The 23829-nt window shown below is 33.0% G+C and overlaps 1 protein-coding gene across 3 annotated transcripts in view; it reads right to left on the bottom strand.

Moving 5' to 3' along the window:
• Positions 1-23829, bottom strand: part of Ctl2 (Choline transporter-like 2) — a 151091-nt gene that overhangs the window by 40229 nt on the left and 87033 nt on the right. For 2 of the 3 annotated variants that reach the window (XM_072543839.1, XM_072543849.1), the window contains one exon: positions 20701-20882. In XM_072543839.1, the coding sequence (XP_072399940.1) occupies positions 20701-20882 (182 nt within the window). Of the gene's footprint in view, positions 1-9900; positions 10026-20700; positions 20883-23829 lie in introns of all 3 variants that reach the window. The other variant, XM_072543857.1, reaches the window with a different exon arrangement.

Below are 23829 nucleotides of genomic sequence, written 5' to 3'. Positions count from 1 at the left end.
AATGTACTGAATCCCATTATTGCTGTTCAGTAACGAAAAGAATGTACCTTCCATCTGAACTCAGCGTCTCTAAATTGTATTCAATGTACACTGCTCAGACCATTCCATCTGAGACTGTAAAGAGATCGTATTTTCGCTATATATTTAACAGAAAATACAATTTGAGCTTTAAAACCCCAAGAGCAGACGTTTGTTCAAAGTGTTTAGAGCTAAGTGAACGCATTAAATATGAGAAACATGAGCAATCTAAAATTAAACTCATGACTGAAAAACGGCTCCACAAACTTCGAGCCAAAGCATTTTTTCAATTTCTTCAAGAAAACAGAGAAGACCTAGTTACTTTGTCGTTTGACTGCCAAAAAAATTTGGTCCTCTCCAAAGTTCCTGATCAGAGTGCTTATTATTCAAGGCAGCTTTATTTTTATAACTTTACTGTTGTTGAAGGTTCTTCAAAGTCTCCACTTTCAAGGAAAATGTATTTTCATACTGTTGGACTGAGGACATGTTTGGCAAAGGATCATATGAAATTTCCTCTGCAGTCTTTCATCGACTTAATAACACTGATTTTGAACACAAATTGAGAAGAATTTACGAAAAAGAGAAGTAATAACGGCACCTGACGAATACAAGGAAATTATTTCCGAATCTTCTACTATCGTTGATATGAAGCAAAGCTGTGTTTACGATTGGAAGTCTGCTGTTCAGGAGGTTCTTAAACCAGTAAGAGCATGGGGTTTTCAATTTAAGAACTGTAAAAGGTACATTTTAAAACGATGTAGGACAGGAAATGTTTTAATACGAGGTGAACTTCATTACAAAAATGATTTTGGAACTTTTGTCAGTATTGCACGAAAAGGAAAACAGATTGGCATGATCAATCCAGAAAAAGTTATCTCCGATGCTCACAAAGTAAATAATTTAAAACTGCGTGATGTGCGAAATCTTTTGACCAAACATTTTGGTTTAGACTGAACCCAACTTGATCAGCTTAACTATTATAAAGAGCTTTTTCAACGTTATGAACAAGAAGGAAACGAGAACCTGGAGAATCCTGTTTCAGAGTTAGAGTCTGTCGAACCTGTGAATATATACCTGAACTTCCGGATATTTTAGTTTAAGTGATATGCATATAAATTACTTTTACATATTGTATTATTTTTCAATATCAAAATATATTTTTATTATCTAACTCGCTCAATGACGTTTTATTAGTTTCAAAACTGGCAATATCCTTATAGATCATTTTCATATCCGTCAATCTCCAAGCCTTGCAAACAAAAACGGCAATCTCCAAACTAAAATATTAAAAAAAAAGGAAAATAAATAATTTTTTAAGCGCCTATTTGTGTACATCCGACCACAAACCAAATTTTATATGATTCATCATCAGTTTTATTATTTTAATTTAAGTTTGTTAGTTTCTACAGTTTTTCGCGGTTTCCCAAAATTATGGAAATGGGAGATTGCCGACTTTGATTTTACACCCCTCATATTTTAAAACTTAAAACTGCAACATTAATCAAGGAATTTTTGTTTCGCGAAACACTAGTAAAATTTTAACACATGAGTAATTTATATATGTAATATGATGCATATGATTTAAATTATTTGTTAAAAATAAAATTGTTTATTTATCAAAAAAATTTTAATTAAAAAAATTTGAATAAAAGTTAATATTATTACGAATACGTGCCATATAATATCCATAAATTGAATGAATATTCTTTATAAAGATTAGTTTTTATTTGTATAAAAAAACGTATAAAAATACAATAATAATTATCAGAAATAGTAAAAAAATTACGAAAATAAAAAAAAAGATGAAAAATTGCAAAAGCATAAAAAATAGTAAAAAAAAATTATAAAGTCATTCTTCTTCACTTTCTTCATCATCGTCAGAGTCTTCACTGGCATAGTCAGATTCCTCATGTTCTGACTCTGTTATTTCATTTTCAGAATCTGAAATCTTATTAATTATATAAGGAACTGAATTAAATATTTCAAAAATGTATATTACATAATGTTAATTTACCTTCATCAGCAGATGTTATATCCTTAAACGAAGGGCTTTGGGGATCATCGAACCAATAATGGACATATTCATTATCAATCAATGTCCACCCACAATCCTCGGGTATGTATTTTGTTGGTTGTCTTAAATGTGCATTGCACCAAATACTAGAAATGAACATGGTCCTTTTTATTTGCTGGAGAAGTTCGGCTTTACTCGGAGGCATACTCGATGCATTTATTCGCACTGGACATTCGCATAATGGACATATTCATTATCAATCAATGTCCACCCACAATCCTCGGGTATGTATTTTGTTGGTTGTCTTAAATGTGCATGACACCAAATACTAGAAATGAACATGGTCCTTTTTATTTGCTGGAGAAGTTCGGCTTTACTTGGAGGCATACCCGATGCATTTATTCCTTTGACCTGCCGCTTGAAAACAATCTCACTTGTTTTTAAGTATGAAAATACTTTGTCAAAAAGCTCAACTCTCGCCAAATTGACGTCAGTCGATTTTACAGAATACAATTTGCACACATACTTTTCAATGTCATGAAAAACGCCATGAATTATAGTCATTTCTGAAGGAGAAATCTCCAGAAGTTGCAGGAAAGCATTTTGATAATTTATATTGCTTTTTAAAAGTTTAAATGGCATTTTTTGCCTTTCTTAAAAAATGAGGGATTATAATCATTGCCCTTGAAAACATGACAGAGTAAGAGCTATTGCCAACTTTTTTTTGGAAAATTTCATTTATAAAAAGGTATTACTTCTTTTTGTTAGTGCTCAAATCAACAATAATTTCAGCACCCGACTATAAGTATTTTATACTGGCCAAAATTATAGTTGGTATATCGGAGTCACTGCAGCGAACGTGAATCTTATAGTCTCTTGTAACTTGATGAATGTGATGGACAATTTTTGTGTCACCCTCTTCATGCATGGAAGAAAAATTATAATCGATGGTTCTGTTCATATGACCATCACGCCCTTCAAAAACGTAGCATTGATCATAGTCAAGTTTGACAGATTTGCTATCGCACAACGCCGAGTATTCGTCATTTTTCTAATCTTCTATTAAAAAGTCTATAAACTTTTCTTTAAAGTATCTGCTTTGCAGTAATTTAGAGAAATCAAATGGACAACTATTTTCTTGGCAAATGATATATTGTGTTTCATTTTCTTCTCTTAATTTATGTTCGTAATCTTTAATAGAAGGCTGGTTATACTTATCAAAAACAATATGTACTTTATTTTTCTCGAAAACTAAAAATTTCTCGGCTTCCAAATAGGATCTCTGCACCCTGGGAGGCCGATGCCGAGGCTTTGCTTCGGTTCTGCGAACGTTTTAGACTCTGTGGCTGGACCTTGTCTCCTGCCACCCTTGTGTTTCATTTATTCATTATGTAAGAGATAGTAATTATCAACTAAGATGGAAGATACGCAGAGGGTACTTCGAATAGACTTGTCGAATACCCTCTGTAAGGCACCGTGGGAGTATATAAGTGGCCATACTTTGACAAGCCCTTACCGCCTATATGGCGATATCCGAAAAATAATGTCACGCACACCAAAACCAGTATTTAGTCACACGTATACATATTTTGCCGACGCTTAGAAGCGCGAAATACAAAAAAATTCCATTGAATTCCAGAACAGCTCATTATGGGATATTTTGGTAATTAAATTAATTAAATTACAATAGTTATGTTTAAAAAATACAACATACAAATAAAAAAATATCTAACTCATCACGATTTTTTTCAATTTTTTAAAATGATTTTTTTTGTTTTTTAAACATTTTTTTATTTATTTTATTATAATTTATTTATTATTTAAACATTCTAATTTATAATTAAACAATGATTGCTGTAATAAATATATGTTAAAAAAACACCTATTTATTAAATAATTAATCTGAAAAATAGACGCATACACTGCGCCCAAGTGCTACTGAAAATTATATTTTAAAAAATGTTTTTTTTGAAATTTTACACTATATGCCCCGTTTTGAGTGTCAGACAAGTTATGAAATGTATTCAACATTTAATTTAAAAGAGAAATATGTTTGAAATAAAAATGTTGTTAATCATTTTAGAGATGGCGTAAGAAGGGCACGTTTGACGCGTCAGACTGGAAAAAGGGCTTGTTCTTGGTGTCAGACAAAAATAGAACCGTTAGTTTAGTTTTCTCGTTAAAGCACGACATACAGAAAAAATTAGCTGGTTATTTATCATTTTTGCACTGACTGTTTTTCGATCATGTTTGGGGGGTGGACACCCTTACCGTCCCATCTATGCCGTCAGCGAATATTATTTCCTTTTATTATTCACTGAAATCAAGCCATTCGATAAATATGGCAAGAATATGTATCATTTTTGCACATGTCGTGAAACGGTCATGTTTCGGAAAATATAAGGGGAAACGCCCCCGAACCAAAAAAAGTCACAGAGGAAAACTGTGGCAGACTTGGTCTAAGGAAGCCGTACAAGAAGTTTCAAGAGAGTATAAATCTCTAAAAAATTTGCTGGCGGGCATTATAACTATAAGGAAGGTAACGAAACAGCAAACCTACGTCCGAGGAAGGAGCATAAGAAACATTCATGGGTCCAAACCCTTTTGTTGGCATAGCAAAAACCACAGCAAAAGAATGATATCGGATTGATTGGAACACATGAAACATAACCACTGGCAAAAACAAAAAAACGGCGGTGGCACTTAAGGAATGCCGACAGAAGTGAATACTTCTTATAGCACGTTATTAATATATGTGGTTTGATGAAATTTTATGTCTGCTTATTACTGAATTGTTAATATTTTTGTATAATACTTTACTACACATTTAAGTTCTTTAAAATTTAAAAATCCTTTTTTTTTTTCTTTAAAAATTTTGTTTAATGATTTTTGTAATTTTCAAAATTTGTTAAATATAATATAGAATTTATTCATCATTTACATTTTTATTATTATCTTGCATTTATGTTTAATGATGATGACGAACTGATGAAAATAATAAATTCAATTGGTCTAGACAGCAGAGATCGCCTTATAATAAACAATATCTATTACGAACAAACTGCACCTGTTAGAGTTGGGGATCAGTTAACAGACGACATAAAGATAAAAAGAGGTGTGCGACAGGGATGTATATTATCCCCATTATTGTTCAATACATATTCAGAGCACATTATGAACCTAGCGCTAACGGACATAGACGAGGGAATACTTATAAACGGAGAACGATTTAACAACATAAGATACGCTGATGATACTGTCATTTTTGCAGACAGTCTTAAAGGTCTGCAGACACTTGTCTCCAGGGTGGTAGAAGTAAGTAGCAGGTTTGGGCTTAACTTAAATGAACAGTGGGACTAATCGATGGAAATTAAGATAAGGATCGAAAAGGCAAGATCAGCTTTCGTCGAAATGAAAAAAATCTTTAACAGCCACGATATAAAATTGGAAATAAAAGTTCGTTTACTAAAATACTACGTATTCTCCGTTCTTTACTATGGCGTGGAGTCATGGACCTTAACTGAAGCATCACTGAAGAGACTCGAAGCATTTGAGATGTGGTGCTATAGACGCATGTCGAGGATTTCTTGGATAGACAGAGTTACCAACGAAGAAGTACTACATAGAATGGGTAAAGAGCGCGAACTAGTCATAACCATAAAACGTCGCAAACTAGAATACATGGGCCATATAATGCGCAATGAACAACGATACAACCTACTTCGGACCATACTTCAAGGTAAAGTGCATGGGAAAAGAGGTCCAGGACGAAGAAGAATATCCTGGTTGCATAACCTGCAAAAATGGTTTAACTTAACCACTACCAGACTTTTCAAGGCAGCAGTCAACAAAGTCAGAATAGCCATGTTAGTGTTCAACATCCGTAACGGATAGGCACCACAAGAAGAGATTTATGTTTAATTACTTCATTTTGATTATCATTATAATTTTCATAAAATAGTATGCTTATATAAATGTCGATGAGCAGAGTAATAAATATGTATTTATATTATGTATATTTCACTACAAGCGACACGGTTACGCGTGAGATAGATTCAAACCCGCTCAAAAACATACAGACATACCAAGCGATAAGAAGTATTCACCTCAATAGTAAAAGATTAAAAGTTCTGGATTTAAAAACAAAAAATTTCTTCTCGGCGGGGAATCAAACTCCAGTCATTCACGTGAAAATGAGCATGTATGTGACAAAAAATTGTTGTTTTTACTATTGTCCTTACAATTTCATCACATTTTCTCACCTTTTAAATCGTTCTTGGACTTCTAAAAATATTTCAAAATCAAAATTAGCCAAATCGATGCAGTAATAATTCTAGAATTGTTATATAAAAGTTGTAAAAAAACTTAAGTAAGCCTAAGTTGTAAAAATGTAAGTTTACATACTTCTACCATATGTAGAGTCCCTCAGGGAGCATATCATGTGGCCACTAAAAAATGTCAACTCCTCTTCTTTATTAATTAACAGGGTGATTTGTGTAATTGACCATTTATTTCATTTTACTGTAGTGTTTATACGGCTCATTTGATTTTTGTAATTTTTGCATGATACAGTACACTACTATCAAGCATTCGACTGGTATTAGCTAAACTAAAAAATTCCAGGACTGGCTTTGGAAAAATTAATTTAGGGATTCGTATTAAATATTACACCCTGTATAATTTTTTTTTTAAATGCAATAAGTGATTTTCAAACTACATAAATAGCCAATGAAAACGACATATGCGACAATGTTGTCGCACTTTTATTAAATTTTTAGTGAACGATCAAATCTTACCAAAAATAGAACAACCATAATGAAGTATCAAATTATAAGGTAATTAATTTAAACAAATGTTATAAATTTCAAACATTTTAATTGAAATGATAAACTGAGTCACTGCACAACAAAAAAACAGTAACTACTAACAATAACGAAGAACAATTTAAAAAAAAAAACTAAAAATATGTACATAGTTATGATAAACCCATAAATTAGAACTGGAAAAGATACAATAATGGTAACAAAATAAAAATAATTCAAAATAGATTTTCGAAATGGAACCCTGCAGCCTGTACACATTTTTGTTGCCGAATTGTTAATTGACGTATTGAATTACGGATACTCTGGGGATCGTTTCTAATAGTATTACAACAATGTATAATTCTATCAATTAATTGTTGTCGGTTATTAATATTCACTGCGTAAACTAGTTGCTTCAATCGTCCCCAAATATGGTAATCAACGGGATTGAAATCAGGGGTTCTTGAAGGCCACGAAATAGGACCTGCACGTCCTATCCACCTGTTGCCATAAACATTATTGAGATGTTGTCTCACTGCCAGTAAAAAGTGTGGGGTGCCCCATCATGCTGAAAATACATCCCTCGGATAGCAACGTTCGCGTTGGCAAGCAAATTCGGCAAAATATTTTGTAGAAAGTTCAAATAGACCTGCCCTGTTAAAGGACCATCAAAAAAGTGAGGACCTACTAATTGGTTATTTATGACACCAATCTACACGTTAACCGAAAACCTTAACTGAGAACGACGTTCTCGAATAGCATGGGGATTTTCTTCTGCCCACACATGTGAATTTCGTGAATTATTTATCCCGTCTCTGGTAAATTGGGCTTCATCTGTAAATAGTGTCCTGTATAGCGTTGGTCGATTATTGTTAATCCATCTACAAAATTCCAACCTATCGATCTCATCTCCAGCATGTAGTCGCTGAACCATTTGAATGTGATATGGGTATAGATTATTTTTTTGTAATACTCTACTTACTTTTGATTGAGTAACATTGAGTTCTCGACTTACTTGTCTAGTGCTTATTGTAGGGTTCATAGTAACGGCGTCCATAATGTCATCTTCCTGCGCTTCACCTACATGTCGCTCTGTTGTTCCACTAGGAAAAGTGCCATTTTCTCGCAAATAATTAAAAACTGACCCAAATGTTGGATGACTGGGAGTTCGACGATTAGGAAATCTCCTGCGATATTCTCTACTAGCAGCCCTACCATTCCCGTTACAGAATCCATAAACAAATATTATGTCTGCATATTCTGTGGTCGAAAACTGATGTGGCATTTTGAACGAAAGTAACAAAAGCTCTACCAAAACTAACACAATGTACTTAACGTAGATATGACAGAAAAAATATGTATTCTTGTACACATAAATAACAATTGATAATGACAATAATGACAATGGGTATAAAATATCAAGAAACGTCAAACGGTCAACGCCAACCTTCATTTTAAACTTTTTTAGATTTATTTTTATTTAGTACAGTTGATGCAATGTATTATTATTTGACATAAAATTTTAATCATTTACAATCAACAAAAACTAACACATACAAGAGGTTTGACTTTTTAATCAATTTAATTTATTATTTATCGAAAATAATGCCCCAATACGATCTATGAGTAAAAATTTAAAATTGAAAAACAATTGATTCTATTGTAGAGATAATACAAAGTGACAGTAAAGATGTTAATTTTCTACGTATTAGATTATGTTGTAGGAACTCATTTTAATTAAAATGTTTGAAATTTATAACATTTGTTTAAATTAATACCTTATAATTTGATACTTCATTATGGTTGTTCTATTTTTGGTAAGATTTGATCGTTCACTAAAAATTTAATAAAAGTGCGACAACATTGTCGCATATGTCGTTTTCATTGGCTATTTATGTAGTTTGAAAATCACTTATTGCATTTTAAAAAAAATATATATACAGGGTGTAATATTTAATACGAATCCCTAAATTAATTTTTCCAAAGCCAGTTCTGGATTTCTTTAGTTTAGCTAATACCAGTCGAATGCTTGATAGTAGTGTACTGTATCATGCAAAAATTTAAAAAATCAAATGAGCCGTATAAACACTACAGTAAAATGAAATAAATGGTCAATTACACAAATCACCCTGTTAATTAATAAAGAAGAGGAGTTGACATTTTTTAGTGGCCACATGATATGCTCCCTGAGGGACTCTACATATGGTAGAAGTATGTAAAGTTCCTCATGACTCACCCTGTATACAAGTGGTGATTTAGTGGTAAATACGTTATTTTTGGGTGCTTGTTTGTAAGGAAACAACATTCTATCGGTTCTGTGCGCTATTAAGTCGTACTGTTACCCAAATTGGAATATTGGAATATTAGTTATTACCCATATTTATAAAGGCGTACAAGAAAACAAATTATGACACAGGCACTATAATTCGGAGCTGTACCACCTTTAGAGTGAACCTGGTCTTACTAGGTCCATCAAAATTAGGCCACATAAGGAGAATGAACGAGATGGAGGCGCCGAAATACATTTATTATAAGTAAAGAACGCATGGAGTGAAAAGGAGATGCTAGTCCATGATTTCATGACCAGGTGGAGGAAGACTTAAAAATCTTAAGAGTAAGAAATTGGAAAACCAAGGCGAAGAATGACAGGAATGGCAGCTGATCCTGGAGCAGGCCAAGGGTTGTAGAGCCCATGAAGATTATTATTAATAATTATTAAAATATAGTGAATATTGTGAATGGTATACTTGACGAAAACTCGCAACTATTGTACGAAGGATATTGCGAAATAACCGATTATACTTTTAATGATTTTTCAATTAATATTAACGCTTTCAAAAATAGCGTCCAACTTATTTAATTTCTTTGATTTAATGCGTAAATGACCTTAGCTTTTCTCTTTGCTAAAAATTTTTAACTTCTAAATATTGGCAAATAATAACAATTGAATGATATAAAATGTGATTTAAAAAGTACTAAAAACAGCAGCAACTATAACTCTATCTAATTTTTTCCTGTTAAGAAAACGAAAACATACACAATACGTAGAAAATCACATGTTCCTACCTCTTGAAAATCATATAATAGCTTGATATTGTTTACGGACTTCTTCAAATCTGCCAAGTTCGTCTGAATTTTTGATAGCATACTGTCGTCAATCTTAGCCAAGTTTGGAATACATCTTTTTTGAACTGTAGCAACAAAAAAAATAATTTAGGATACAATCAACATTTAAAATATATATGTTTCTACCAATACTCTTTATACTCGAATTGCCGCAGCGTTACTTCTACAAAGGCAGTAGTTGGATTCGATAAGTTCCTCCATAACGAAATCTTTTTAACGGAAAAAAATAAGACAAGTCGTTGTATTATACATTGGCTGTTTAAATGTATCATAAGATGAAGATGTAGCAAAATATAAAAGATGCAAGTTTTTAGGTAGAAAAATAAAACAAAGGATAAAAATAATTTTTAGCTATATAATAAGGCACGTTTTGTATGCGTTGAAGCTCGATTTGCTCGGACACGATTGCTCTCGCAAAACCACGAGACTAACAGAAAACATGCAGCTGTGGAAAATTCTTATAATAAAAATCATACGTAATATGATACACAATGCATACGTCAAAATAACTGTCAAAGTAGTTTTAGTTTTTGCCATAAATATATTTTTGGCAGGTTTTGTAAAGATTCCAGCCCTGTTTCTGCATTTAAAGCATCGAATCTACGTCGTGTTTTTATTGCAGTGTTTACCAATAGATACTATTTTATAAGAATTAGCGAAAAGTTGTATTTAGGAAAGAGGTCTATTGTATAGACAATACAATGGATACCATATTCCTAAACGTAAACAATTATGACTTTAATAATAAATAAAGTGATATAGTGTTGAATGCCCGAATAAATGAACTTTAATCAAATAAAAGGCAGATATTGAGCACAGTTTTTTATTAAATCTTGCCCAAGTATACTTGTTTTTATAGCATTTTCAGGGGCATTTCGTCAAAAATGTAGGCTATACACTTTAATGAATGTTCTTCTTCTTGTGGTGCCTATCCATTACGGATGTTGGCTACTAGCATGGCAATTCTTACTTTACTGACTGCAGCTCGAAATAGTCCTGAAGTGGTCAAGGAAAACCATTTTCGTAAGTTCTGGAGCCAAGATATTCTTCTTCTTTCTGGTTCCCTCTTTCCGTAGACCCTTGCCTGTAATATAAGTTGCAGCAGGTTATATCTGTAATCTTTTAGCATTATATGTCCAAGATATTCTAGCTTGCGTTGTTTCATTGTGAATATAATTTCACATGTTTTATCCATTAGGCGTAGAACCTCAATGTTTGTTATTCGGTCCACCCAGGAGATCCTCAGTATCTGTCTATAACACCACATCTCGAACGTCTCGAGTTTTCCCATGGATGCCTCGGTTAGTGTCCATGATTCAACACCATAGAGCAGCACTGTAAATACGTAGCATCTCAATAAACGGATTTTCGTTTTTAAGGGTAGGTCGTGGCTCTTAAATATCTTGCTCATTCTGACAAATGCTGACCTGGCTTTTTTAATTCTTTGTTTTATCTCAACTGAGTGGTCTCATTGGTCGTTTATGGTGGTTCCTAAATAGTAGTAAAGTGGAGTATTTGTTGCTGATGTACCAGTAATTGACTAGGTGGAATATGCTTCTTACTGATGACCATGTACTTTGTTTTCTTGACGTTAAAATCAAGCCCGTATTCTTGACTGATTCTTCACAATTGCATTACTATTGTCTGTAAACCGTCTAAACTGTCTGCAAAGAGGATGATGTCGTCTGCATATGTGATGTTATTCAGGCGCTCACCATTAATGAGAATACCCTCTTCAATATGTTCTAAGGCCTGGCTCATGAGCTGATCGTGCTTGATTCTGTCGAAAGCTTTCTGGTAGTCGATACAGCATACAAAAATATCACAGTTAACGTCTCTGCTCCTTTGAAATAATACCTAAACCACGAACAAGCTCTCTCTTGTACCTAACGCATCCCTGAATCCAAACTGCGTTCGTGAGATCTGCGACTCACATTTGTGATAAATTCTTCTGTGTATTATCTTTAAGAAGGTCTTAAGAATGTGGCTCATTAGACTGATAATACGATGCTCTTCGCATTTTTTTGCATTAGGTTTTTTAGGTATAGCAATAAATGTATATTTTAACCAGCTCTCTGGGATTTTTCCCGAGTCATAGATTTTATTGAACGTTGTCGTAACCCACTTTACTCCTTCGTCTCCCATGATTTTTAGAAATTCTAAATGAAAGTTGTCGGGCCCTGGTGCTTTGCCTGCTTTGGTTGCTTTAATTGCGGCTTTGACTTCGTCTTGAGTGATTAGTGGTTCTGTGTCGTATTCCATAATTATCTGGTTGTTATCTCTGTCGTCATCGAATGTCTTCTCAACGTATCTCTTCCATATATTCTTTGTTTGTTCAATGTCTATTATCGCGTCGCCATGATCAGCAATGGCGGCCCGGTAATCTGCATCATCATATAATGAATGTTATAAACATTAAATAATACATTTACACAAAACTAACTCTGGACAAAGGACAAACAGTTTAAAAAAATTTTCCAAATTTTAGAAGCTATATTTTGGGTGACAACAGGAGAGATAATTCATTCATTATTTTATTGATAAGTATTAATAAAAGAGTCTCTACAAATATTTTAAATTTGTTTGCTAATAGAAAAATATTTTTGCGAAATTATCACAAAGTTTTACATGGCTCTGGGACCTCTTACTCTTACTTTATAACGGGCTTCCACAAGGTTCTATTTTCAGCCCTCTTCTGTTTAAATTATACACGGACTTGCATGATTTGATAAGCAATGACCTTATAATATTTAGATATAATTATAGATAAAAAGTTCAATGGAGTAGTCACATTACGTATATCAAACAAAGATGTAAGAATGGAATTAATGTTTTGCGCATTTTCTCCAAACGGAACTGGGACGCGGATCAACAAATTTCCTTAATGTTCTACGTTACATTCGCTCGATTTTGGATTATGAGTGTACTCTCTATGGTTCTACGATAGAGACTACACTCTATCAAGTATAATACAGTATCTAGCTCTAACAATATGTTTGGGAACCATGGTATCTTCACCAAATCATGCCATTCGGGAAGAGTCCCAAAAACTTCTTCTTGTTTTTCGAAGATAGCTTTTTGCTAATAAAAGTATATTAAAATATAGATGTTACAACAGTGAGTTTATCGCAAAAATTAACTTTCTTGTAATTGAAAATTTGACAAATCATTATTGGAAAAAGAAAAACTCTCCTCTTTTGGCAGATGCTTTTATTGATTATTTCAAAGCGATATTGTTCAACTTAATAAAATGCCATTGTATGCACAAAATTTCAATCCTATAACGGAGTAAACTTAATACAAATAAATATATACAGATGGGTTAAAAATGGATCGAAATACAGGTTCGAGATATTTTGTTTTAAGCATAAATTAAATTGAAGAGTACAGAATCTCAAATTATTATTCCATTTTTGCCGCTGAATCCTTTGCCATTGAAAAGGCATTAAAATTACGTGCAACTCAAACATGAACGAATGTTACAATAATTTCAGACTTAAAGTCAACATTACAAGCTCTTAGCAGTCAGCCACTAAAGCAATTCCGAAATGGCTTAATTTTGAACATAAAAAAATAATTATGGATCTAAAATAATGTAACTGTTTGGTTTATTTAGGCTAAAGGACATTGCGGAGTCGAAGGTAATGAAATTGCGAATATGGCCGCAAAAAGTACTTACAGTTGCCACCACGATACACAAATACCGGTATGCTATTGCGCACGCTAGCTCTATCTCTCTCGCACTGTGTGACGTCACGTGCGAAGCAAAGTTTCTATTAGAACACTAGCGCTTGCCCTGTTAGTCGGTTAATATCAAATATATATAGGCAATCAAATATATAATATTTATATAAGCATGAATATTTAGCACTTTATATTATAAGATGTGTAGTTTACAATTATTTTTCTTGAGTATAGGTTTTCCGATTATTGAAAAATAAAACAACTTTTTTCTACGTTTCTCTACATAAAGTGTGTGTCTACTCATAATAATGTAGGAATATAATAATGTCTTCAATTTATAAGCATAAAAATTAATTCTATTTTATACATATTTCGATGGTCAAATTCATTACTGGAATATTTCCAAAATCGTGTAATTTGAACAAAGTGTGTAGAATGGTTAAATATTAAAGACACTTTCTGAATTACTTAATTAACATTTAAAATTAGAGAAAATTGTTTTAAATGAATGTGTTACAAAAATATCTTCGAACTTTGACATTTTCCAACATTAGCTTAATTTACAATGTTCCATTAATGAATCCGGCCGACAATTCATAATAAAGATTAATTGAATATTTTATACCATATAATTAAAATTTATTTCTTGAAGTTAAAAAACTTCTTCGTTTGGGTACAAAAGAGAATGGTAGTGCGACTTTCAAAATGTCATCGTCATTTATATATTTCTCCTCCAAGTAGTGAGCTTCTATAAATGTATTTTGAATTATTTTGTCCTCTTCAGCATTTTTTATGTTAAGCAAATATCTTCTGGCGCCGAAATATCGCTTGGTAATTGAGTACTTTCTATTGAGCTGTTACTTACGCCAGATTCACTAGTTTCAATAGTATTGCGACATTCTGTTAAGATCGCCGCCGAATGTTTTTCTAAAATATATCACCTTTTTCTATATTTAAAATATATTGGCGAAGGATGATTATTTGCACCACCCATTCATCGAATATAAGAAAAAAAATTTCTCTAGTACGTCTTGATTCAACCTCAAAGTTAAAATATAGTTAACGTTGTATTTTGTTTGTAGTTAAGGAAAGAACTCTTTCAGTTATTAGTAAACAATATTTCTTTTTGAAATGGAATAAGTCCTTTATGTTTACCAACCCGCATTGAATTGACCATTTCTGACATTTCATCTAGTAGACGTGCCTGCTTATCTAAATCTGTACCATATGCATTTCGTGTTTCAGTAACTACCTTTTGGCAAAAGTCCATTTTCTCCAGCTAACTAATAGCTTTTGCTACAGAATTTGACAATAAATGAACTGCAGGTCTCACTATTTGCGTCACAGAGCCTTTTAAACAGAGATGATGCAGTGTTAATTTAAACGCAATTGTCAATTCTGAAGTCGATATATTTAATAGCGCTTCAAAGTAATCATTGTTGATTATTTTATTGTCAATAATAAAACCATGATTAATTACATGATTTCGGGCAAGTTAAATCAAATGTGCAGGATCTCCAAAAACAAAAATATTTAAAGACTTATCACAGGGGTGATTAATAAAATAATTTTTGTCATATCCAACACTCAGCTGAGACCAAAGGACTGTATTTCCAATACCCATGTCACCAATGATCTTATATGTGGGGATATTATAAGTTCCACAATTAGCTACGGCACAACCCGGCGTATTTGTCGATAATACACAAAATTGAACTAAACAGGACATAACCTATACATCTACCGGGATAGGGAATCCTATATATCGAACACCGTAGTACCCTGTATTGTTGCTTCGCAGGTGACGTCATGCGCGTCGGGTTACACATTTCTATTCCTTGAGTAGCTTACCGGTATTTGTATATCGTGGTTGCAACCATATTGACAAAGTATTTAATTTAAAAGATTTAAATAATGCTCTCAAACCTAATATCAGTTTTAAATGGGAAGCTAATTATAAAAAAAATTGCAAATAAATCTTCAAATCATTATGTTAGCATTCACCCTACCCAAAAACTTCTACTTCTTCCAAAAACGATGGTCACTTGCCATCCAACTTATATAAAATTGGAATACTTAACTCTCCTGTATGTATTTGTGACAAAGTATCCATTGGTGATCTAAATCACATATTCCTCGAATGTTCTCGGTTCTCTCCAATTCTGTATTAAGAACTAATTCACAATGAGTTTCCCTTGCCGCTAAATATTACAGCTCACCTATCTTCCTCAATTAAATGGGTACTTGATTCCACCATAAATTTTATCAGAAATGCAACAATAGTGTAATAATTTAAAGAAATAGACAACATGAAACATTTCAAATAAATAATAATTTTTATGTTTTGTGGCAAATAGATTTTGTCTAATACCATGATACCCCCAACACACACACGCGCGCACACGCTCACGCCAGACGCACACACGCACACACACACGCTCACGCCATACGCACACGCACACTCACACACGCATTGAGGCACGATGGTCTTCTAAAATATTTATCCAACCAAACTAATTATTTTACCATCAGTTTTATTATACATCATACATGATTTGCAATGAAAGATCGTTACAAAATGAATAATACTGATTTTCCTTTTAATTTTGAGACAATACATATGAAAAAATTCATGCGCACTGTTTTTAATTTTGTTTTATCATAAAAGTGTCTGCGTATATCACAGGGAACGACTAAATTTACAATATATTCTAGAACAGCATACAGCCCTGACATGCGAACTGATTGACGTACGATAACAAACGGTAAAACACTTTTCTGTTCATTTTCGAGGATGATCTAAAAAGTAAATAAGTTGTTCTAAGGAGGTCATCTTAAGTCACAAAATAATTAAGAACAGTCATGTTTGTCAACTCACACAACGTGAGTTTTATGTATGGAACGCCTTAATAATTATATAGAAAACGGCTTAAACGATTTTTAAAGATTTTGGTGTGTAAGGGTCTTGTAATACGATATTATGGTGGTATTTACATTGTTGTCAGATATTTCATTTTTCTGGAGATCTGATGAACTGTATTATTTTAAATAAAACTGTATATTTTTGCCTTTTAAAGTCCTTAAGAAATACCTACTGAATATTTTTCATAAAATGTTCCCTATACCTAACTGCCATAATTTCGGAGGTATTGCTACATTTATATTTTTTCCCCGAAGTTAAAATAATATATTTCGATGAATAAACTCATTTAGTTTGAATAATCTTTTATAATTTATATCCTAATAATGTCAATATTTAAGTAGTAGAAAAATGAGGTATTTTGGAAAACCAGTAAAAGCGATTAAAGAAGATTGGTTCTCAAAATATTGTCCGTTTACTTCAATACAACAAGCCATGCGATTTTTAAAACTTTCCAATACATTTTGCAAAATCCCTTAGTAATCAATGTACTTTATCTCTGTGGTAACCTTATCTTCTAATTCCTGAATTATAAACGGGGATTTGTTTTACAAACTATGATTTTTAAGTAAACTCACAGGAAATAGTCTATAAGATTCATGTCGGGTAACTGGGGGGACCATTCGATAAAACCACACCTTCCAATCCATCTTCTGGGAAGTATATTATTAATATATTGCCTCACCATACGCCTTACCATCTTGTTGCACCCAAATATTGTCGTTTGTGATATTGTTAGTGTCTAAAAGTTTCAAATAATGAAAATTCTACATTAAAATTTAATTGAAAATACTTATTTGGATTTGGAAATAAGAGACCCGACTCAGGTATAATATATTTTTTTCAATAAATCTAAATATGCCTGACCATTTAAGATTCTCTCAATAAAAAAGGGACCAACTATTTTGTCGGTTATTATTCCAGCCCATGCATTAAGTTTTTCTGTATATTGTGAGTGGTATTCACGCATCCAACGAGGATTGTTACGTGACTTGTATCTACAATTATGCCGATTTAAGTTTCTATTAATTAAAAAAGTGGCACCATTGCAAAAGATAACATTACTTAAATCCTTTGGATCGTTTTGACTGTAACATTTTTCCATCATTATGTCTGCAAACTCTTCACGTCTATCGAAATCATCATTTGGCAACTCTTGAACTAATCTTATTTTGTATGGATGGAATTTATTTGCACGTAAAGTTTTCATTACGGATGTTTGCGAAATCTTAAAGTTCTCTGGATATTTGTCTTGTGCTCAAGTGTGGATGGTCTTGTAACAATCATCTAAAATTTGTTTTCAGTTGTTTCAGTTTTTCTACGCCCTAGTTTAGATCTTTTACTGAACTAATTTCGTTAAACTTTTGTAATAATATACTGAAGGTAAATCTCGTTATGGAATTACGTTTAGAATATAAATTATTACAGATATTACACGTTTCTTGTTGAATAAACATCAACAATATTAATTTATTGAAACGTCAAACTTGTTATTGTAACAGACATAGGCATCTAAATGTACTATTTTTTCTTCGGCAAAGGTTATGTAAATGTAGCCAATAACTCCGAAATTATGGCATTTAGGTACAGGAAAAATTACACGAGAATTAAGTAGTAATATATCAAGAGGCAAAAATATACAAGGTGATCCATTTGAAATAAGAAATTTCATTAGATTTCCAGAAAACAGAAGATCTGACAACAATGTAAATACTATCATAATATCGGTTGCAAGACTCTATACATCAAAATTTATAAAAATCGTGTGCCGTTACCGAGACAATTTAGGCATTCTACACTTAAAACTTACTCTGCGTATTGTGTTATACGAGTGTATACAAAATATTCTAATTGTAAATGTGTTTAAAAAAGACTATATTGGTTTTATATATCTATATAGTTTTATTTTTTATAATAGAACTATATCACTAGTGTTATTGTGTTTTAAAAAAGTCCGTTTGTTTTTCCTTAATATTAACTAGCATTAGGTATACCACTAATCTACATTCACCTAGCGTAACTCAACCTGGTTAAAGCTTGGAAAAGGAAGAAAGTTAAAGCCAGATTGTATTTTAAACGATTTTAATTTAATAAAAGATTTTACTTCAGTGGTCAGTAATAAGCTGATAATGTTATATTATATGTCATTTGGAGAATTATTCATCTACTGCACTCTAAAAATATTAAAATATTTCTATTTTATACGAATAGAATATTCAAAGAATAATTTGATTCTTTATCACTAGTAAGTGGTCGTAAGTGCTGTATCTGAGCGTCCAGTCTTTTTTTGATAATTTTTGTCAAAAGTAGTTTTTCCTTGGTAGATGCATTCGGTGAAAAGCTTCGCCAAAGCCTGGATAATTTTATTTCCACCTCGTTTGATCGCTTCGATCACTACTCCGTCATCGCCAGGGTATTTGTTATTTTTTTATTTCTAAAAGTGCCGTTTTGATTTCGTATGGAGTTATTTCTGGCATTAATTCTGATCCCTGGTTTGTGATTTTAGGCAGGGGCTGATCTTGCTTTTCGTCGGTGCTTTCATACATTTCGCGATAAAAGGATTCGGCAACATCAAGGATTTTGGTTCTATCAGTAATAATGTTTCCATCTTTGTTTTTTATTTTGTACATATTTTTGTTGTTTATGTAGCTCGTATTTCGCCTCAAAACTTTTAAACTTTTGTTTTCTGTTTTAAAGTTTTCTCTTACGTCTTTTCGGATTAGCCGGTGGATATCTTTATTTAATTTCTTCATGGTGTAGTTGGAGCCGTATTTTCCGTCCCTTCCGTCAGCACTCCCTTTCTGTTTCTTTTAGAGCCTTCATTATGCGATCATTTGCTTGATCTTCATCTTCTATTTCGTCTTGCAAGTTTTGAATATGTCTGGTTAGTGTATCTTTATCTACATGTCGTTGTTTTCTGGAGGAATCCTTTTTTCTTGTTTTTAGGATCATCTTTGTTCTTTCCGATTTGGCATTTAATAGTATCTTAGCTCGGATTAATCTGTGGTCGCTTCCTATTGAAAATTTGTTGAGTACTTCGATGTCTTTGATTATTTCTTTTCTGTTTGTTATGATATAATCTGTTTCATTGTTGACACTGCCATCTAGGCTGATCCATGTCCATTTACGCTCAGGCTTTTTATCGAAATCGAAATATCATGAATAAATTTTCCCTGGTGTAAGAAGTTCAGCAATCTTTGCCCCCGCACATTTCTTTCGCCATAGCCATACTTACCCATTGCTACTTCTACGTCATCTTATTTAAACCCCATTTTTGCATTAGAGTCACCCATAATTGTTGTGTAATAATATGCTTGTGTGGCATGAAACGCTGTTTCTAGGTCCTCATAAAATTTTTCAATTTGTTCATCTGAGTGGGTAGTAGTTGGAGCATATGTCTGGATTATCTTAAGGTTAAATATTACATTTAGTTTGAAGATGAGGCACACAATCCTCGGGCTTATGCTGATCATTTTAACTATATTTTGTGTCTGCTTTCTATGTATAATGAATCCTACTCCACAATTTGAAATGTCTTCTTCATCTCTAAAATGAAATATGTGTACCAAGTTATGAGTAATTTGGGCTTCTCATCTTCGTCTTATTTTACTGAGGCCGATGATGTCCCATTTTATGTTTTTCAGCTGTTCCTCCAGTCCATCATCTTGTAGTAGCCTGATTTTTTCCGGGGATTCTTGGATTCCGGTCGATAAACCCGGCCGATTAGAAAGAAATACGGGGACTGCTTTGTGCCAGTTTTCCCTATCGCACTAGGGGAATAGGCCTATATTGCAACAGACAGTCTATTTGTATTATATCGCTATGTCCTAAATTAATATTTAACCAAAAACTGTATATTAATGTAAGACTGTATACGAACTCAGTGCTAAACCCATATATGTATTACGTTGATCAGCTAACATACAACTTTCATGTAAATATTTCTTGCGGTAGACATTCGTAAAAAAAAGCGTGGTGTGAGACAGACCAGGAATATTTGTGAAGAGAAATAATAAATGTATTCGTACTATTAAAATATATGAGTTTCGAAATAAAAACCGTCCAAAATACAAGCTGGTGTGTTAATAAGAAGATACTTATGAGGTAATAAAGAAGTATTTACTGCAGGCAAATACCTCGTGGGGATTGTCATCTTCGCTGAAAAGTGATATCTCTCCATGTACAAAAACAGTTATATAAAGATGCCAGGGCTGAAGAAAATTTTTGATGAGCTGAATTTCATCTCCTCTTATTTGTGAGATTTTCTTGTTCCTTAGCTTTCTTCTGTCCTCGATGTTGTACACACAACGGAAGAGTACTAATAACATATTGTATATTAAATAGCACTCATGTGCAACACTATTAAAAATATCGAGCAAATTAAATTATTTTTTACATCATAAACAACCCTTTTAAATGTTTTGTTTCGCCAAATTGCATAAAAAAAGAGTACACTGAGAGCTGTATTCTCCTTTGAAAACTGTATCTGTTTTCATAGAGATATGTGATTTTATCAACACATATTCCTCGTTTAGTTATCTAAAATATGTAAAACAATAACGCAAAATATTAAATCAATTACATAAGGTAATTTAATAGCTGTACCAAATTCTATATACTTTGGGTAGAGTATATTAGTATTAATAAAGTTCTTAGAATCGCATAATTGCGATTTTTCCAACCCAACTGATCGTGTTATTTCCACTATTCCACAAGGTAACACATGAGGGCTAGAAACAAATATTAATATTCCAAATGACGAAAAACAAAAGAATGAAAATTCCAGGATATAATATCTACAGAAATGATTTTAGAGTAAACTCAGGAGGCACAGTAATCCTAGTCAGAACAAGAATAAAACACAACAAAATGCACACTCCGGGTGGATTGGAAACAATGAAAGCAACAATATTATAAATAGACACAGAAGGACGAACCATCAAAATAATCTCAGCCTAAGAGAGACCATGCGTTCAAATCCAAAACGAAGATCTAAATGTTTTCCTGGAGACATAAGAGCCAACAATAATAATAGATCAGCTTAAGCGCCAGTTCTCGAAACTGGCACTACAGAACAACAAATAGGAATGAAAGAATGCTATGTAATAAACTAGATGCCAACGGCAATACAATATTAATAGGAGTAGAAAAACCTATTTTTTCCCTGGAAAAAACATAGCAATTCTGGATAACCTAGAAATGCTGTATGATCTACAATCAGTATTAGAAGGAAGTGGAAGCCAGAATTCAATCATAATAACTATAGAGGGAGGGAGGCACTTATATGTGAAGAATTCCAACATACAACTGCGCCAATAAACTGGAAAAAAGTTGCAAAATTGGAAGAATGTATACTTAAGAAAAACCAACTCTAAAATGAAGATTTCAGGAGATAAGTAACAACTTAGGTGAACGCATAAGTAAAAACAATAGGATGCGCAGAAGAAATCAGAACTAGAAATCCAGAAATAAGGAAAGAAGCAAACCAACTAAACAGGGAGATGAGAAAATAGCTACAAGAACATAGAACCAAATGCTAAGATGAGTTTATTCAACAGTTAAACCTAAACAAGCCGGGCTATAGGGAATATCTTACAGATCCTAAGAAATAAAAAAAAACTATTCCATCATTACAAAGGTACATTAAAAAGGGATAGCGTACGCAACAGAAGGAAAAGCTAAAGCGATAAAAAATTCCCTGGAAAGAGAATTCAGGCTAAACTACCAAAAGGATGAAGATTTAGATTTTATATACGAAATAGAATGAAGCCACAGAAAATTATTAAGGAGAAATAGAAATAACTCACACTTCTCCAGAAGAAGTCAAAAGAATATTTAAATAACCAGGGAAAGCGATCGTATACATCACCTAAATCATAAATGCGATCCTCAGACTAAGAAGAAGTCCTAGGACATGGAAATAAGCACAAGTAATAATGCTTTGGAAAACAAGAAAAAATGACATATTGCCTCAAAACTACAGACCAAACAGCCTACTATCATCAATAAGCAAGGTTGGAGAGACGGTAATACTACATAGTTTAAAAGAAGAGTCTGAAACAGTAGGTACGATACCAAAAGCACAAGTTGGTTTCAGAAGTTAACACTCCAGCGAGCTGCAAGTGCTAAGGTTGACAAAATATATCACAGAGGGATATATCACATGTCAGTAAGGCATTAAGCAAAGTGTGGTATGATAGGCCTCAAAATTAGTCAACTTGGATACACCAAGGCAACTGCATGCCTTCTCTTATCGTACCTACCAATAGAAAGTTTAGAGTTCAGATAGGACACGTTCTGTCTGAAATAGGAATTATTATGGCTGAAGTGCCGCAGGGAGGAGTACTGTCACCCTTTCGGTACACCATCTACACCACGGACAGATCCACCATCACACGAACAATGTTCAGTCTATACGCCGATGGCACTGCAGTAGCAACGAGAAGTCTAGATCCAAGCCTAGCGAGAAGATGCTTTAACATGCGCTAAATCAGTTGGAAGATTGCTGCATTCAATGGAAAATCGCACTAGACCCATAGAAGCTACAGTCAATCATGTTTAAGTGAATGAACTTAAGTCAACCAAAGTACAATGAACAAGATTTTATTAAGTACGATAAGACCTGTTATTGGAAGAAATAGCAAGTTACGCCTGAAAACGAAGTTGAGAATGGTAAAGAGCATCATCATACCAGACATAATTTATGGATCAGTAGCTTGGAGCCGAACTTGTATGAAACCAACAGCAATAAGATCCAATTAGCCCAAACCACTATTATAAGAGAGGCTGTGTACATTCCCACATAGAAACAGAACCCGGATAGAACATCTGAAAGGTTCGTATACAGAGAAAGCAAAGAGGTAACGATCCAAGATCAAATGAATGAAAAAGCGTATAGAATATCCAACGAACTAATAAATCATCTGAATGAAAGTCTAAGAACGATAAACTATGATAAAACAGATCGGCAAAGCACAAAAGATTCAGACACCAATTATTAGGGTATCAACCCGAAGAGTGAAGAAAGAAAGATGAAAAGGTAGTCACATAGTAGGAAACGGAACTCAACGAGGTGGCATGACACTAAAGCTGGTAAGTAAAGTAGTTAGAATAGGTTAGTTGATAAAATAGGTTTAAAGAAAAAAAGAAAAAATCCAAAAACACTTTACATCATCGAATCAACTTTTTCTGAATTTTAGATTGTCCAAAAAAGGACAGCAATTTTTTCTACAGGTGCCCCAGATGTAGTAACTGCGATTATTGAG

Source organism: Diabrotica undecimpunctata, chromosome 1 (assembly GCF_040954645.1).
Source record: "Diabrotica undecimpunctata isolate CICGRU chromosome 1, icDiaUnde3, whole genome shotgun sequence".
Classification (NCBI taxonomy): Eukaryota; Metazoa; Arthropoda; class Insecta; order Coleoptera; family Chrysomelidae; genus Diabrotica; species Diabrotica undecimpunctata.
The sequence above is the reverse complement of the archived record's forward strand: the minus strand, read 5'-3'. Positions and strand labels throughout refer to the sequence as shown.